The sequence below is a fragment of the Emydura macquarii genome, unplaced genomic scaffold (assembly GCF_026122565.2).
Source record: "Emydura macquarii macquarii isolate MOO-44397 ecotype Brisbane River unplaced genomic scaffold, CSIRO-AGI_Emac_v2 contig_1119, whole genome shotgun sequence".
NCBI classification, from domain to species: Eukaryota; Metazoa; Chordata; order Testudines; family Chelidae; genus Emydura; species Emydura macquarii.
In genome coordinates this window covers 17,372,297-17,392,419 of record NW_027131256.1, presented here as the reverse complement: position 1 = coordinate 17,392,419, position 20,123 = coordinate 17,372,297, and the positions used below count along the sequence as shown (strand labels likewise).

The following is a 20,123-nucleotide window of genomic DNA, read 5'->3' as shown; positions in this document are numbered from 1 at the left end:
TGCCTGGACTCTTCTCCCTCCTCCCCCAATCTCTCACCAGAAGGCAGCCCAGGCTTGGGCTCTCCTCCCCACCCTCAAATCCCTCACCAGGAAGTGGCAGTGGGGCTCCAGCTGTCAAACCCAGGCAGCAACAGGCGATTTAAGCAACCCAGAATCTATACAAACACTGCATCCACCTAACTACATCAACTTAAGCACCATGTTTCTCATGGAGGTGGAGTTATTAAGTCGGTGTAGTGAGCAACTTACATCGGTGGGAGTGACATTTTAGTGTAGACGTTTACAAAGATAGGTTGACATAAGCTGCCTTACATCAACCTAACTTTGAAGTGTAGACTAGGCCGTAGTTTCTGGAAGTGCATGGTGAAGCTGCCTGCTGTAGAGCAAATATATCAAACATCAAAGCTGAAGCATGAACAGAATGCTTTGCTTGAGAGCACAAAGTATAAAAACTAGATGATAAACTGAAGGACGACAATCTAGAGAGAAAAGTGAAGAGAGGTGGAAGATCTGTTTCTTGAAGAGATTCTCACAATGGAATGAGCCACTTGTAAATATCTTTCCCACAAATATTTACTTATGTGAAAAAGACTATCACAGCTAGTATCGCAAGGTCAAATCCTCATTACATCAGGTGGTCTTGACACTAAATCCAAAAAACATACATTCTTGCATTCAACTTCTTACAAAAATATGTAACTCAATAGGAATCTGACTGCCCTTATTCTTAAAACTAAGGTAATTTTCACTTTAGGATACTTTGTTTCCACCTTAAAACTGAAGATACAATTTGGAAATGTGGTTGGGGGAGGGGAGAAGAGCAGAAAATTAACTCAGCTACAGGTTATCCTAATCTGACCAGAAATGGATCACAGAGAAAACACACAACTACGTAGGCCTACAATGGCTCACAGGATTGGTAGTGGGATTTAAATCAATGGCTCTTGATGTTTTTGTATCAGTTACACTTGGTAGTGACCAACATTTGTTAGCCCTGGTTCAATGGCTAACATCTATTCAGTTTTTGAAGCACTGTTTTGCAAACACACAGTTTGAGCCCCAATGTGGGCACATGGTAAATTTGAGACCCTAGTTATATATGAAATGGCCATTTAGACTTAGCTGTAATGATTTTTTTTGTGAATGCTTCTTTACTGGCAAATCGGACTAAGAGCAACCCTGCACGTCCCATCCCTAATTTGTTTCACAAAAATATCCAGTTTGTCAGATGGTAACACCATTTAAAGAAGGTTTGGCTACAGAACACATATGGGCTAAAATCTTGTTTGAAAACAGGTATTTAAAGCCTAATAAGCATCCAAGGTCAGAACCCAGTTTCCTCTTCTGTTTTTAACATGGTTTGGCCGTAACAACACTGGCTGACCAATCTTTAAACCGAGTTAGCATGAAGCATTTTTAAATGATTTCAAACTGGTTCAGCAAACACAGTCTGAGCCCAAGTACAGATGGGGCCCTAGATAGTATTCCTCCTGGACAGGCAAAAGGCAAAAAGGCAGTGTGAGCACTGGGACTATTTGCACTACAGATGCACATGCTGCATTTTTGCTGGGATTACAGGACCACAATATTAGCATCTTACTCAGGCATTACTGTATTTGATTTATTTTTTATAAATGTATGACATACTTACAATCTGACATAGACATTTGTGCTCATTGACAAGCTTTTCCAGCGATAGGCACTCAATTACGTCAGCTTCGGCCAACGCTTCTTCTCTGTCCTGCTTATTTGCCAGCCTAAAGAAAAGATGACCAAAAGTGAGAAGACAAGAAAAGTCACTTAACACCTTGATCTACAACTAAAGTCAAGAGGCCAATTCAGAAAACAAACTCCATATACATATTTCAGACACATTTGGGATATATGAGAGGTAGGAAAGAGGGAAAGTAGAGAAAATGAGCTTATTACGGATCTAAATTATGGCTCTGGTGTCCTTGTCTACTTAATAAAAAAGCACCTATTATTCCATACACCATTTTACATTTTCAAAGAGCTATACAAATATCAGTCCACACAATGCACCCATGAGTCAGGTAAGTACATTTTAGTAATGGAGAAAGAGGTAGAGGGATGAAGCAATTTACCCAACTCCACATAGTAAAATCTGTGGCAGTCTCGGCATTAGAACTCAGGACTCCCTGACTCCTACTCTCATCCTCATTCTTCTAGATCAGTGTTTCTCAACCTTTTTGATACCAGGGACTAGCTTGCTGCCTTCCTAAACTGTGTCAGGGAGATCTTGGGGTCTGGTGCCAGTCCACAGACTGGATCTTAAGAAACACTGTTCTAGATCATGCTGCTTCATGCTTGAGACCCAGGTCCTACTGCCCACCAGTGTTCCACCTACTGAAGACCTGGGACTTGAAATCTGAATGGTTGCTGTCAGCTGGGAATAGCTCCAACTCTTATTTCCTTAGGGAAGAAAACTAATAGGACTCTAGCAAGTCATATCTATAAATAGTAATTATTGTATTACAGCAGCACCCAGAGACTCTAGTCTGGACTGGGTCCTATTGTGCTAGACACTGCACAAACTCATAGGAAGACAGTTCTTTCTCCAAAGAGTTTACCATCCAAACTCTTGATCCTGCAAGCTGCTCCACATGGACACAACTCTGGTTCTGCACGAAGGTGTTTGTAAAATCTGGACCCCAAAATACATGTGACACCCAGAGCGTGGGGGGAAGAAGGGATACAATTAAAAACATACAGTTGACAAAGTCACTACTATTCTCAATAAGGTGTTATCAAATTGGCCAGTTTCTTATAGACATTGCAGCAGAGGTGGATCTGGAAGAGAGATATGGAGGAGAAGATAAATAGGAATTGCCATACTGGATCAGACATGATCCATGTAGTCCAATATCCCTTTTTAAGAATGGCTAACACCAGATGCTGAATGGAAGATGCAAGAAACTCCACAGTAGTCAGAAGCAGGACAATGAGCCCACAAGTAGGTCTCTGTATTTTCCTTAACAGAGATTGGTACTTACATCCTGAAAAATGAAATTTTATCTCCCTTCTAATTTTTTTTTTGTTAGCAGTCACTGTTATAACTCTAGATAATCTTATTATCTATATAAACATCCACGCCAGCTTTGAATCTTCCTGTGTCATTGTCACAGGATGTTGTTGCATGGAGTTCTGCAAAAAATATTTCCTTTTAGCCGGTTTGAATTTGCCACCTCTCCGTTTCATTGAACATTCCTTTGGTCTTATGTTACAAGACAGGAAAAAAATGCACTTGGTTTAAGGCCTTAAGGATCAGTTCAGAAAGGATGTTCTATGCATAAAGGACAGCAGAGAGGAAGATACATATATATTTGCATAGGAAGCTGATAAATGGATGGATGACTCACAGACCACCTCACTGGAAGAACAAACCCTATTCAGGGATTACTATTTATGCAGCTTTAGTCAAAGCCCTTTTGACAACCAAAAGCACTCGTAATATTTTCATATGAAGCAGAACCTTCTGGAAAATATTGCAAAATATGCTAGAAGACCTTAGAAGACAACTAACTAACAGACTCTGCATGTCCCAAATTTGGTACACTATCAGAGGCCAAACATTCTTTTGGAGGTATTTCAATTCTCTTGAAATCTGCTTGGTGTGACCGTCAAATACAAATATCTGCTTAGCCAGCCTACACCTATTATATTTCTCTGAAAGCTTGGTTTAGTTTTACCCCATTTACCACTTTCCTCCATTAAATGCTCCATTATTCCATGTCAATGTCAGTCCATCTTCAGAATACATACATTCTAAAACTCTTGAAATTTCTAATACTATATAACGTGATGTACTTTTCTCAATTCTACCATAATTGTATCTGAATGAAACAGTACGCAGAGAAGCATCCTAGAACATTTACTTCAAGTTCTGCAAATAATCCTAACTTTAAATGTTGACGAAAAAGCATTTACTGAAGGGAGACTTTTTTCCTAAGTAGTCTTTTCCAAATCCATAACTAAAATAAACATGCAAATCAGTTGTTTGATAGTTTTCTGAGGAGTCTGCAGTCATGCAACTAGATTATTGCTTACTAAATAACAAATGGAGAGAGGCAGATGTAATCCAAACTACCTTCTGTGAAACAAGGAGACAAGAAACAACACATAAATTACACAATAAATTCACTGATGTTTTAAAATTTTAATGTTGGAAGATTTCCTAGGTTATTTAGTGGTACTTTAACACATTAAAATGCAAATCTTAAAAAAAAATCCAACCACATTTAGCTTTTCTTGAAGGCTTCTGGTTCCACAAGGATTGAACAAATATTCTGATGAGATCAAGACAAAGAATAATAGTTCTCTTAGCAACCACACTGCTTATTAAAAGATCTGTGGCAACACTATATAGCATTTCCCCTCCCCACTAGCTGTTTTTAATTAAAAACTAATAATTCTTAAAACCTTCCACCATGGCAATACTGCTCCTTGGCAAATCTCTTGGAACTGTGAAATTTCTATTAAGCAACATAATATTTCCCTGGCATTATTTTCCTCCTCCTGAAAGTGATTATCTTTCAGTGAGAAAACTGTTACTATCTACTTTGCTTAGAGCTGATGCAGAACATTTTGGAACACAAGCATAAACCACAGTAATATTATTTTGAACTTTCTGTAACTGCTCTGAGTCTATACTAAATAGAAAATCAGCAACAGCAAAAACCACTGCACAGTAGCAAGAAGTCTCCCCTTTCCTTAATATATTTCATTAATAATTATATTTTGAAATGAGCACCATCAAAACATCTTTCACAATCCTCCCATTGTGATGAAATTTCCACGTGACTTTTTGGACAAAATCAACAACTGTTGACTTCCACAAATGCGAGGTATTCACTTTGGCTTCTCAAACACCATGTCTCTTTTCTTCTGGCATTTCAGTCATTGTTATTCATCAAAGTATTAGCAGTGCCATGGGCTGTGTTTTAGATCCATGTCATTCCTGACTGGAGAAGGCCAGTGCTTAAGAAATGGTTCCAACTGTTGGCAGAAATTGTCAGGACCTCTTTAAGGAGGACAGGTTGCCAGCTTTTGTTAATCTAAATACTTAAAAAGTTATCACCAATATCTAATCTTCCATTGCTGATTAATATTATTCAGGTGGTGGTTATGGCAAGACAACTTTCCCAGTATCTGGTTACCTCATATCTCCTTGTTAGTCTAGTTATTTGTCACTGGGACTGCACAGACAGAATTGGCAGATCATCTAGTGAGAGATTAAAAACAATACTGCTACTGAGAGATTTAGCTGTCTTCAATACCATTGACTTGTCTGCAAACTCCCAGAGGAGACAGACGGGGCTGCAATTTCATTCCTGCCCCAACTGTCCTCGCTTGCAGTTTTTTACAGGGCTTCATCTTGCCCCCATCTTTTCTGTAATTGGTACATAGGGCCAATAATGTTTTCAGCATGCTCCATGACCCCCAGCTCTATTCCTTTCTCTTGTCCAATCTAGCCAGTGCTATTTAATGCCTTACTCAGATTTGGTAGAGACAAGGAAATGAACGAGGAGCTGAAGCTAAATCCAAGAGAAAATTGAGCTGATGCTGGAAGGCTGGGGAAAGTAACCAGGAAATAAGGTGACAATTGTATCTGCTTTCTTAACTGAGGGTGTACATCTACAGTACTACTAGAATTACTACTAGAACTACTAGAATTAAGTCTGGAAGTACTGTTGGTTCCACAGCATCTCCCATCCATGCCTGGGCCAGAGACTAATATGTTTAGATACAGATCTTGCTGCCATGCATGATCCACCCCTTTGACACTTTGAGATTATATTACTGCAGTGCACTCTTAATTACTGCATCCTAATTCAAAGTGAACTGAACCTGTGACAGCCCTCTTGGTGAGCATGCACCATGTTCTATGACACCTGTGCTCTATGATTTGCACTGTATGCTGACTGGTTTCCAGGTGGAGTTTTAACATACGATACCCTAAATTGCATAGGACATGCCTATTTGAGGGGCCAATTCTCTCCTCTTTCCACTCTAGTCTAATAACAGTTGGTGGAGGCACTCAAACAGGAGACCACTTACAAAAGAGAGGAAATTGTTGGCTGGATTTGTATTCTCCATTAGCAGCACTCAGCTTTGAAATTCACTCTTCCCTTTCCAAAGTAACCCAAGTCTGTTGGCTTTCAGAGCATGCAAGGTCTATCTTTATACACAAACTTTTGTCATGCAATAAGGACCATTTCTAGTTGGGGTAGGGGGAAAATACTGCTAATTGAATCTCTTACTGATCATTTTCCAGTTATTAAGTGGCTACTCCTCTTTCTGTCCTAGATGTCTAGAGACCTTTTGTCATACATCTAACAAACATCTTTAAAATCTTAAATTTTAAATTGGATTTCCTGTTAATCTTTTCCTTCATTGTGACTGAACATTCATTTACCATAGATTGCTCATAAACACTGGGATGAAGAAAGAAGCTCCTTGTAAAGATGAGTGTCAATATCTTAGACAGAGAATAAGAAATAAGTATTTAAAGAAACACTAAATTTCCAATAAAAATAGTTTTTATACAAAACATTCCCCTGACGAGTTTGAAACACAGCAGCATTAAAAACCTAAAAGTAAAACTGACTTGGTTTTCATCATCCAAGTTAGAGAAGAGTAAAAAAAGTAAACAAAGAGAATAAGTGGGACAGGGAACATTAGGTGTGTAGATACAATATTTTGCTCATAACATATGATTTTTAAGTTGAAAGCATCTTCTTTAAACGAAGACTTTTTTAATTATGTGAAAGTCACACACTCATTTATTGAATCCTGTCTTAGCCCAGGTCTACACTATAAAAGGTTTGTCAATATAGAACTAAATCAGCAAACCCTCCTATCATAAATGCAACTTATACCAACACCAGAGTGCCTTTGCTGGTTTGGCAAATAAAATGAGCTCTACCCGCATATGCACTGTTATGCCAGTAAACTGCATCTACACTACAGCTTTCGCCAGTATAGAAAAGTCATAAAAAATAAAATAAAATAAAAAAACACCAGACCACACAACCCTAACAGACTGCACTATACCAGCACAAAGTTTGGTAATGTGATGCTTTCTGAAGGCACCGAGGACTAAGAGTCACCTTGTTATCCCCCTCGCACGGAGTCTTTCCTGTGGTAGCTGGTGATCAGTGCCAGTACATCAACTGCCTTTCAACCACTCAGAGACAAGGGAGATGAGGTATATCTTTTTACTGTTGGTCCAATAAAAGTAGTAAAAACTATTACCTCACCCACCCAGTCTCTCTATTATCCTTGGATCAATACAGCAACAACTACACTGCTTTGACTCAACCACTCTTCTCTGGACTCTGCCAGGCCCACTCTACTGGTTAACAATATGTGCATCCAGCGCCTGAATCCCCTTGAAGAGAGTGCTCTCCTGTAGAGTCTAGTCTCTCTCGTTGGAACTCATAGTAATAACCAGTCTTGCTACTCCCAAGGGAATAATATATACACACCTACTTGTGTGAGTCAACTGAGTATCAGCTCCAATGTAAGGGCACTGTAATCCATTTATAGTGAAAACAAAGATTATGATGTAAAAGACAGCGAGCAAGGGTAACAGGAACAACAGGTTACAAAAAGTATAACATGCTTTCTAGAGATTAAAACATAACATAGGCCGCAATCCTTGTCTGAGGTGTCTTATCTCACCTAAGTCTTTTCTGCAACATTTCAACCCAGGTTGTTGAGATCCTCTTTCCATGGATGTGACTGCACTCCCCAGTTACCCACTGAAGTACAGGATAAGAGGGGTCCTGGTTCCTTCCTCTTATATCCCAAAGTCCATTATTTTCGTCCGAAAAGTCAGGATGACTCCCTATGGTTTCCTTCCTGAAGTGGTGGCTCCAAGGTATCTCCCATACCTTTGTTTGTTTCACATTCCCCCTCAACCTGTTTTTCCAGTTGACTTTCACATGGAAACAGGGCTGTGTGTGTTGACTTTACAATGTTTAATTTACACTGGAGACAGAGATAGTTGAATATACATGCTTTGGTCTGGCAGAAGATCTGTTTGTCAATTCTGCCTTACTATAGACTTTAAAATATTATCATGTCAATACACACACAATTCCTTATATACTGTCAATACATACCTTTCACCATGTTAATGACTCACATGTCATCGGCTTTCATTTGCTACCTCACACAATAGTCTTTACAGATAAATACTATACATGAAAGCAATGTGTTGGTGTAGTGAGTTTGCCCGGCCTGACAGGAGTTATTACAGAACACTGAAATCTTTGCCAGTTGGCACTGAGGGATTCTTGGGGTCACATGTAGACATGTAAAACTAGACTGTAAACTATTCAGTGTATCTCCTTATGTGTTTGTGTAGCACCCAGCACAAGGGACCCACAATCCTGAAAGGGGTGCCAAAGCACTACCATATATACAGGCTAGGAACTAAATTTTTGCCTAGACACTATAGTTCAAGGTGCATTTACACACATGGCTTCTAAAAAAGATATTCTTCAAGAGAATGTAAACTGGAGATTTGGGAGGAGAGCAAGTGGGCATATGGGAATGACAATCCTGTGAATGCCACTGTGGATATGGTAAAAAGCCACTACAAAACACTACGCCGTCCAAAAAGCTGGGAAGAGATCAGCTTATTTCCACACACATACACTGACTTATGCCTCGCCATGACAACTGAAGAGAGAGATTGCTGGGGAAAATATTTTTAAAAAATTGTTGCCTAAGGTTAGGCTTCCAAGTCTGTCATTTGGCACCTAAACATGTGGTCTGGTTTTCAAAAGTGTTGACCACCCAGCATTGCCCAGTGTGTGCACTTCACTTAGAGCTGCAGGGGGCCCAGAGCTTTTGCAAACGAGATGACTGATTCAGGTGCCTAATTATCAACATGGAACTAACTTTATTCACCCTGAGCTATTTTTCACTTCTTTTCCCACCTCTGCATCATGGGGAGCAGGTCACTTTTCTTGATTAAGTGTGAGATATACCCACATAATCCTTTCTCTGCCATTGCAAGGGCCTTGAGCACTGATGCACTGCAGCACCTCCTATTTTTTGCCTCTGGAACATAGTAGTTCAGTCTCCTGGGGATAATACTTTTGGGTTGTTGGAGTTAGCATCTGGGTGCTGGGTGGTGTTGATGGCCCGTGACATAGATGAAGTCAGACTAGATGATCTGATGGTCCCTTCTGGCCTTAAACTCTGAGTATTTATGGATGAAGGATTGAGGTTTCTACATCTGGCATAAGTAATAATTACATAGGCCGTCAAAGCACTTCTCTCTGTTGGACAAGGTAAAGAACCAAAGAGGGGGACACAATTGATGAAGAGAACTGATTAAGATGATATAATCTCGGAGGGATAAGATTTTTGTTGGTAAATATTGATTTCATCAAACACAAACTGATGAAAAAATACTTTCATTAATAATCAAAACTTACAGATAGGCAAATTAAAAAAAAATACTGCTTGAGAATTTAGTTTGATTGAAGTATATTTACTTTGTACACTTCGACATATGATGTTGACAATTTGTGTTTTAAATGATTATAAAGCTTTAACTTTTTTAATTTAACATGTCATTAAATAAATCTTAAAAATAAACATTGATATTATCCATTGAAATAAAAAAAATAAATATTGAATTCTGACAAGCCTAACATGTCACAACACTGGTGGTACTTTTCCCCTGTGTGTGTTATTCTTTTAATTGAATTTATGAACCGAGTTAAAGACTTTTAAGATACTGACTGTTGGGGGGCCTACCCTTTCAAAATAGTTTTGTGACTAGGTCTCTGAGACATCTTCCCCCTCTCTCACTGCCACCCCCTGCTTCAGTACAAACTTCAACTCCTGTTCAAAGTGGTTTTTTGGTTTTGTTTTGTTTTTTAAAATGAAGATTGTACTTAACAGTCATTACTGTATTTCCAGCATAAAAATAGTGTATCTAAGAAGCTAGTCACAGGAACTTCCTGCTATTGGACAATTATAATACAGTGATCCTCCTCTAATGCAAGGCTGGGTCTCCAACAGGCAGAACCAGATTTCCCAAGAGTAAAGTAACCAGTGTGCTCTTCTACTGTAGTACTATGAGTCAGCTTCTCTCATACCACAGCTCTCTGAGATGCACCCGCCAGATGATTATTTAAGAACTAGGAGGAGCAGGCATGCAGAAACTGCTTAACAGAAAGCCAATCAAGACCCATTACTCAAGGAAATGGTCAAAATAATTATTTTCAGGACATAGTGAAGTTTACCCTTAAAGCAGGATTCCAGCACTGAAGAAAAGAACAAAACAAAGACTGCTACCAGCACAGGATTATAAGGTAAACAGTTGGTTTTACTTTGCATTAAAAGTTGCAAATATTACAGAAATAGTATGTGGTACAGTTTAGAATGAAACTGCTGTAAGTATCAAAGTACACAAATAGTGGATGTCGCCCCTGCTCAGAATTTGATAGCGCTACTAGTAAATATGCTCTCAGAGCTCTATTACTCATGTACATGAATGCTAATTTACGAGACTAGATTCAATGCATAAATTTATTTTTCTGAAAGTATGCCAGAATTATCTTAAATGAAAGAACTTGCTTTTAATTTTCCAAGTCAGTAGAATCTTTTATTTAGGAAGGTTCATGTTTAAGAACTGTGGGAGGCATATGTCAAAGCATACTTGAAGTGATATACTGGCAGAGTGCTTCACTCATTTTGTCAAATTAAGTTTACCAAGTGAAAAACTGCATACACATAAGAGCACACTTGTTTTATTTTAATTTTATATTAAGGATACTTGGGTTTCTTGCATATTAACATATTTATTTCTACATATGTTAAAATAAACGCATTAAAACTTTTAGAAATCACTTAGGATCTTTATTATGACTACAGAGCTTTTGAACTTTATTTGAAGAGTCCTGGGAAAGGGAGTGTTTGTGTACATTTAGTGGAACTGACGTCATGCATCTGGCATTTAAGAAAAGTATTATCACTGATATATAGCAGAGCATTCAGTCAAAAGATATGGTCACCGTATATGCGAAACCTGAATACCTCATAAAAATGCAAATTATAACTTGCTCCTTGATTTGCCTGTTTCTAAAATGTAAAGACACCTGACCAACAGAAAACAGAACACTCAGTGTTTTTGAAATCCAACAGATGGGTTAGTGGATTGATCCAAATATAAAAAAAGGACACTTTCAAATTAACATCATGTTGCACATTTCCTTATTTATATTCCATGCTCCATCGTACATGAAAGAATTTTACAAAACCAATTTTACTTTTCTCTATTTTTTTTTTTGCCTCTCTCAGCTTAGATCAAGATCCACTATTAAGTTTCACTTGTTTATGATTTTCATGCATATGCACAACACTGCAATGCAAATACTGAAGGGGTATATTGACTCCTTTCTTACTAATGGATTTTCTTTAAGTATCTTAAAAGTATCTTAAAAACTATTTGGAATAGTTTTTGTAAAAACCTGTGATTACAGAAATTAAAATTTTGGGTCAAATTTGAGCTGATAAGATAAATCATGTATTGTCTTTAAATGTGATTTCTTTCTAATTGACTCGTAAAGCCTCTGTACTGCCCAAAATTCTAATAAATTCTAATTGTATTGCCCATCAAAAATCATGGAGAGTGAAGGGTACCACACAGTATCAGAATTGCTAGCATTTGCAAAAATAATGAATTAGGAATGCATTTCAATGAGCAACAGTGGTTTCATTTACAGTTCTTGGATACTGATCTTAAGCCACCTTGATTGGCTATAGCTTAGGGGAGAGAATTCCTGCCATATGTATTGGGAAAAAACAAAGGAGAGTTGTGTATGCACACGTGCACAGAGGATATCTGAACATAACAGTGATCTGCAAAGGAAAAGCAAATTGGTTATGCTTTTTTGCATACAGAAGGCCTGAATTTACTAATTTTTATTTTATATTTTTAAGGAAAATGTGTTCAATTTAGTTTTGTTGTTGTTTTTAACATAAGAAATTCAGATCTTCTCTACCCTGTTCTTCCTGCAAGGCCATATGGACAACTAATAGAATGACCTACTCCTACTAGTATCAGGAAAGTGAAACCTCAGCAACCAAGACAGGAAAGGATTTTCATTCCCTGTTTTTACTGTGTTTTTCATTAATGCTCATTTAACTCATACTCCTGGCCTACAGTTGAGAGGAAAGATTTCTTTAGATTCCACATCCTTTCCCCTTCAACTAAGGGCTCAAGAAAAATCCCACTCCAATTCTTTAGTCTTCCAATGAAACCTCTGGCAAAGTAATGGAAGACAAGATTATATTGATTTTATTTCTAATATCTAAAACAAGCACACACAAAAACCTCACACTTTCAGACCTCCTTACATATTATGAAGGAACTAGGGAGCAAGCTTCCTTTGATTCCCATCTCCTCTCTTTGTAGGCCATCTTTGACAGATATTAGTCAAGTAAAACAGTACATAATGAAACTAGTTAATCTAAAATGGATTTTGATATACAAGTAGTCTATCAGTGTCTTTTTGATAGTTACCAATAAATTGGCACTGTTATTACTTTCTCAAAGACAGCAGATTATACTACTCTTAAAACTGTGCCTTCTGTACCTTTATTTTTTAAGCAAAACTCCCCATTGAAAATATTGAGTTATGTCATCAGTTTTTCAGGATATGCCTTAAAATAAGGTGCTGAAGTACCATCCTACTGCTAAGGGGATGGAATGAAGAGTTTGTATACATGCATTTGGAAGGAGATTAAAGGAAGTCTCTCAGACTCAGACTATAAAGGTCAGAAGGGACCATTATGATCATCTAGTCTGACCTCCTGCACAATGCAGGCCACAGAACTTCACCCACCCAACTCCTGTAATAGACCCCCAACCTAAGACTGAGTTACTGAAGTCCTCAAATAATTATTTAAAGACTTCAAGGTACAGAGAAACCACCAGCAAGTGACCCATGCCCAATGCTACAGAAGAAGGCGAAAAACCCTTAGGGCCTATGCCAATCTATCCTGGGGGAAAATTCCTTCCCGACCTCAAATATGGTGATCAACTAAAACCTGAGCATGTGGGCAAGACTCACTAGCCAGACACCCAGAAAGAAATATCTGTAGTAACTCAGAATCCACCCCATCTAACATCCCATCACAGACCATTAGGCATATTTATCACTAGTAGTCATAGATCAGTCAATTGCCAAACTAGGCTGTCCCATCATACCATCCCCTCCATAAATTTATCAAGTTCATTCTTGAAGCCAGCTAGGTTTCTTGCCCCGCCTGCTCTCCTAGGAAGGCTCTTCCAAAACTTCACTCCTCTAATGGTTAGAAACCTTTGTCTAAATTCAAGTCTAAACTTCCTGGTGGCCAGTTTATATCCATTTGTTCTTGTGTCCACATTGGTGCTGAACTTAAATACATCTCTCCCTCACTTGTATGTATCCCTCTGATGTATTTATACAGGGCAATCATATCTCCCTCGGCTTTCTTTTCATTAGGCTAAACAAGCTACGCTCTTGGAGTCTCCTCTCATAAGGCAGGTTTTCCATTCCGCAGATCATCCTAGTAGCCCTTCTCTGCTCCTGTTCGAGTTTGAATTCATCTTTCTTAGAGAGGGGAGACGGTATTAACACTTCTCTTTCTCTACTGGAAATACCCGCCTGATGCATCTGAGGACTGAATTAGCTTTTTTCATGATCACATCACATTGGCGGCTCAGTCATCCTGTGATCAACCAATACACCCTGGTCCTTCTCTTCCTCTGTCATTTTCAACTGACGCATCCCCAGCTTATAGCAAAAGTTCTTATTAGTCCCTAGGTGCATTACCTTGCACTTTCCACTATTAAATTTCATCCTATTTCTATTACTCCAGTTTATAAGCTCATCCAGATCTTGTTGTATGCTATCCCGTTCTCTCTCTGTATTAGCAATACCTCCCAACTTTGTGTCATCTGCAAAATTTATTAGCACACTCCCACTTTTTGTGCCAAGGTCAGTAATAAAAAAGTTAAATAGGATTGGTCCCAAGACGGATCCCTGAGGAATTCCACTAGTAACCTCCATTCAGTATGACCTTTCAGTATGACCTGTTGTAGTCTCCCCTTTAACCAGTTCCTTATCCACTTTCCAATTTTAGCCAATTCAAGATTTCCCCCAAAAAACTCCACCACCCCTAAATATAGGGTATATTTAGAAATGCAGCAATAATCTCTCTGTGTTAGTTACATTTGAAGCCATTTCTAGTGCAGCTCCTTTCTTAGGTTATCACTTGAGGTGATCATAATAATGACAATTCTAACCCTTGTTTCACTTAGGACAATTTACCTTGTGAATCATTCCTGCCTCATTTCTGAATTCTATTTCCATTTACTGGGAGCATTTTCCCAAAGATCTCCACCCTATACTATTTGAATCATGGATGCCTGATCAAACAGGCTCCATCCAGAGAGAACCCTGAGTTCAAACACAAGGATTCCAAATCTCAGGCTGAACACCACACAGACAATAGACAATAACTGGTATTTTTATGTCTATGCACAGGATTTAAACTACACGTAAACACATTAAAAAAAGAGATGGAACTGGAAACCTTCCCCAGACAAATGAACTGAGACTAAATAATCCAGCTCTAGCCTTGTAGAAATTGGGTAATGGGATATAAAGCCTTGCATCTGTGGCTCATGGGATTGTATGTATTTGGCCCAGATCATCTGAGAGCTAGTTGAGTGGCCAATGTGAAGTGAATTGGTGGGTTCAGTCTATTTCCTCATAGAATTCTGTCCATAAAATCTTGGCAGGTTTGTTAGCAGTAGCCAAGGTTTAAAATCTCACTCACCCTCAGAGACAAAGCAGTGCAGAAAGTTACACTATTACTGTCTGTGGTATACTGTGCTTGAATAGAGGACTTCATTATGGAAGCAACAACCAGTCAGCACACAGTTGATTTGTGGCTCTTTGCACAATGCAGTCCTGTTGATAAAAATGCTGAAAAGCTCTCTTACACGTTAGTAAAGCTCTGTTTCATGGTTACAATGTCAGCATTCTGGTCTGGCAGCTGTGAAATGGGACCAAGCACTACTTGGTAATCTACTGAATATGAATTTTCTGTCTCCAGTTGTATAAGTCAAGAAAGCAAACCATCAATCAGTAGCCCTCAATCCTTACCATAATATCCAAAGAAAATATATTTTCCCTGTCCGTCACATCCTGAACCTCCCCATCATCCCTCACACCCTCAAACAACCTACGACCCGCTTAGTTAATCCCACTAGCCCTTCCAGCGCCTAACAAAGCTTGTTCCTTGTTTTCCCCTCACACCTGTCCTCTCATCCGACTCCCAGTTTCACACACTGCACCCAAAACCATCTCTTCTCCTCAAAACCTACATGACACTCATCACCAAGTCCTTAAACCTATCCTTCTTCAAATACACAATCTATGACCTCTCACAAATTCACCACTCTCCACTCACTCTAGAGCCCTGTCCCAGGCACACAGAGTGGTATTGTCTCAGGGAGCCCAGCAGCAAGATTCCCCTCTTCAACTACTCTATAAGGAGTCAGTGGCAGAGCCTACCTGCAGCAAGCTAGGACAGTTGTATGGACCAATAGCCCCCAAATCACTCACAACAGTATGATCCTATTTCATTTGTGCCAGTTGGGTGTCACATTCTTAAATATAAGACTCACAGTATCAGATTTTTAATGTAGAAACTACTGCCCACTACTGGTTACTTTTTCAACACAATGGACAACAATGTTGCACTATAAACGTGCAGTTTAATACACTAACAACCTTAAGCATACAAACCCTGTCAAAGCAGGTAGGTTTTTCAGGCTGAACAACCTTCAGAGTCCCTTTGTTCGCTACATTCCTTTTATCACACAACATAACACACACACACACACACACACACACACACACACACACACAGCTATTCAGAGTGTTTATAGTGAATGATTAATGTTCTACAATATGCACAAATGCAGCCGTGTTTAAAAAATAGAAGCTGGTCTAACTGGATTGAATTTGGCACAGAAACAAAAAATGTGACCTGCTCAAATACAATTTAAGAATAGTTCCAGAGGGGTAGCCGTGTTAGTTTGTATACAGCAAAAACAACGAAAGTCCTGTAGCACTTTAAAGACTAACACATTTAATTTCTGCAGGCATAACGAAGTGGGCTGCAGTCCATGAAAGCTTATGCCTGCAGAAATTAAATGTGTTAGTCTTTAAAGTGCTACAGGACTCTCGTTAATTTAAGAATAGTTATTTTTCCACAAACTTCAGCCTGTTTAACAGTTTAAAAAAGTAACTTTTTTTAAAAAAAGAGAAGAACCATTCATTACCATTTAATAAACAAGAAAATTAGCTTGACTATCCTGTAAGCCAGGTGCTTTAAATTTAAAGAGAAAATCTGTGCCTACACTTAACTTTTCTTCTATATCTACTTTAATGCAGCATTAAGGGGAACCTCAGTGGAAGATTCTACAGCAAAATTTTGAAAGCATAATAAATTTTTCTCCAATTTTGTGAGAAAATTTGTAAGCAAAGCTATTGAACAAACTGAAAGTCAGACCTAATCTATTTTTTCCCATGTGGTGTGAAAAGTATTTTAACCAGAGGCGTTTCCAACATTGCAGGTGTCTCATTGAGCTACTCAATTCAGGTACTTTAGAATAATGACTTGGGTTGGGCTCCAGACTACACTACATCCTGGATTAAAACTTTGCTCACAGCCACTGTGCTCAAAAGTGACTGTCACTCAAGCTCGCTCTCTCTCTCATATAGTCTATAGTGTTGTTTTTGAACACAATAATTGTAATGTATCTTGGAACTATGTTAGAAATGGATAGCCATTCAAGACTGCACTGTGACTGAAAATTCTTAGCACTTACTCTGCTTGTTTTGAGTCATAGTATGAGACTACCAGCAACTATACTATCTGCCTCTCCCCCCACTTCATCTTATCAACTGGATTTATCTGAAACTTGTGATGGAGTTTTTTGCATTTTGTGTCTTTGTTGCCAATACCCTGAAAGCTTAATTGGCAAGCAATGTTTGCAGGCAGAGGACAGCCAGATAGGATGTAAGATATGGAACTAAGATTCAGTTGCTTACATTCCATTCCCACCAAGACAGAAAAGTAAAAGCACAAAGTCATCCAATTATTAATAGCTACTTAAAGAGTTTTCTTCCTAATTGTGTGGTTAATATTTGAACACCAAATGCTCAGTCTATGGGGGTGTGGGAGGAAGATAGGAAACGGGTACTCTGAATATGCTAGTACATAGTCCCATGACATTCATACAGTATCACTGCATTTTCCTGTAAGGAAGCGTGCATTTTCCCATTTGAAGATAATGTCACTCAAATACATGGAAACTAAACATACAGTTGCTTAAAGATACACAAAACACATATGAAATCCAAAAAACAGTGTTTTTCTGCCATTGCATGTTTACACCAAACACTGAGTTGGCAACCAACCTTCAATATGATTATAACTTGTTCTGAAGGGGTAACCAGATGCCTAATCGTTTTAAAGTTTTCCAACAATTAACTGCAAATCATTCAGCTTCACAAAAGCCATATCTTGCCACCTCCCATTACCACTAATGGTGCCCTTACAACTTGCCTTTTAATTATAGGCTTCTTAAATCATACTAAATTAACACGGGTCAACAGATGTATTAAGCTGTGCTAAAACAGATTGTCAGGTAACTTCTGTGAAATCTTATTCAGCACTCCCGATTACTTTCACATGCCCCAATCTGAACTTTCCCTGGAGCAGTCTAAGTGGTGCCAAGCAATTCTGAAACATTTCAAAAGGATGTTGCTTTTAATGAATCACATGTCTTCTGCTATGGACAGAGGTATAGTAAATTTAGCAATGCTAAGAAATTATTGTAACAACATGAACACCATGCGAGGGCTTCTTTGTTTTGGGCAAAATAATGTTTTCCAGTAGATTACTTAGAAGTTTGCCTGATCTTAAGTCTCTGTACATTACCAAAATGGTGACACTGCTGGATTCATTGGCTCTTAGCAAAATATTATATTGAATCACAAAAAAACCTGTATTTAAATCTTAAGATAAGCAAAACCCAAGAAAAAAGAAGGGGTGCAGGGGAGAATACCAATGTGAGGGTACAGTATCTATCTTCTCTCCAATTACTTATGACCTGTGGCAAAAAGTCTTAACACAGTTTACATTTATTGTTTTGTTTGATTTCCTGTGAAATCTTCCTGTTGACAGATATGTTTAAGAGTTTGTTGGAAATATAGTCACAGGCACTGAGTTTCATAACTTTTCATTATGCAAAAATGTATTTAGGGACTTTAAGTGTAGACTAGGGATCAGAGAAACTACAACTATATTATTTAAGGTGTTCACTCTACTGTGTAAAGATGCACACAAGGTGTTTAGCATACTGACATAGTTTACAGGAATAACTCATTTGGTATTATTGCTATGTATGTCAATACCTGGATGCTCTATAGGCACACCAACCTTGACTGCTAAGAATCTTTTTTTTTTTTTGTTAAAAAACAGGCATATATGAAAAGTTGTCCTATCACAGAAAAAAAAAAAAAGCATTAAAATGGTACTACATTCTACTACTTTATCTTTACTAATTGTGGATGCAACTCTTTACACAGAAGCTCTAAGCAGTTTTGAAGGTTATGGAGTTGCATCTTGGCACTATGATGGGGAACACTGAATGATAACATTACAGAAATGTCTTAGAATCTATGAAGCAAGTTAAGTTTTTAACGTGTTCTGATTTACTTGGCGAAGTTTATTTGAATATTAACCTTGTGCAAAAGATGCGCTTCAAGTAAGGTGGTGGGAAGATTTCAAGATCAGAAGCACTTGAACTCCCTCTATGAAGTCCATAGGAAGAGAGAGACATGGTGTTCCAGTACGCAAAAGTCCTCCATTTTTGCCACCAATTAGAAGTTTATCCCAAAGGTAAAGGTAACAGAATAAACCTGCCTAAATGCTAACTGTTGGAACATTCGGATCATCTTTGTAGACACAAAAGGACTTCAGAGCCAAACAAGGGACTATGTCTGTAGTCATGGTACTACGTATAGTTCAATTTTATGTAAGGACCAGTGAACAGTTTACAACAAGTTTTCATCATTTATCCTTTGTCACAGCAGGTAATCATGACCTCTATAAGCTAAGGATGCACAGAAGTTCCTTTTACAACCCTATCATCACATGCTCCTCTCTTCCTTAAGTCTTCACCTCTTGCTTTGAAATTTTCCATTCTTGCTTTTTACCAGATGGTTCGTTTTTCGGAAAATTTGAGCAAAATCATTTTAGCCATTTTTGAGTTCAAGGAGAGTGGGGCACAGTTGTGTTTTTCTTTAATATATACTATGGGAAATTTCTACTAGTCAAACTTTAATAAAAACAGTACCAGAGCAATAGGTTGTTGATGTTTGAGTTCACATTCTAAATTATACACACCTGTTTTGCTGACTAGACCCAAGGTTCTTGATTGTTCATTGAAAAGATTATAAAATAATTTAACCCAAAAGCAATCTACCCTTGGTTATTTGCTGCTCTGTTATATCTAATTTAGAGGTTAACAACTAGTTATTCTAACTAATATACATAAAGCAGTAGTGCGGAATCAACATGAACAAATTTAAATGAACATCTAAAGAAAATCCTAAATTTGGTTGAGATTAGAAATGGAAAATAAATGACTTATTCTACATATAAACAATTTAATAAAGCACTCAAAAGTCACTAACTTCTCATTTAATGATGTTTGTGTAATTTACACTCCCAAGTGTAGTTACCTTCAGGTTTATAATTTTAATATCCCCCCGCTGTCTCAGGTCTAGTATAACCAGTGTTTAATTCCAGAAAAGTTTCAGAGTCATGTTGTAGAAATCCAATATTCTCCTTGGGAGAAATGTTTAGGCTGACTAAGCTTTGTGACATTAAAATGAATTTTACCCTAATAGCTCCAGATATAAGGTCACCAGGTACTATACACTTTCCTTATATTATGCCGCTCTTGCACAAAAATCCTGAACTAGATAGACCAGAATTTGGGGTAA

The 20,123-nt window shown here is 38.1% G+C and overlaps 1 protein-coding gene across 1 annotated transcript in view; it reads right to left on the bottom strand.

Moving 5' to 3' along the window:
• The window catches only part of ARL13B (ADP ribosylation factor like GTPase 13B), an 84,744-nt gene that overhangs the window by 31,067 nt on the left and 33,554 nt on the right, over window positions 1-20,123 (bottom strand). The window contains 1 exon segment of the mRNA XM_067546255.1: window positions 1,652-1,757. Within this exon segment, the coding sequence (XP_067402356.1) occupies window positions 1,652-1,757 (106 nt within the window).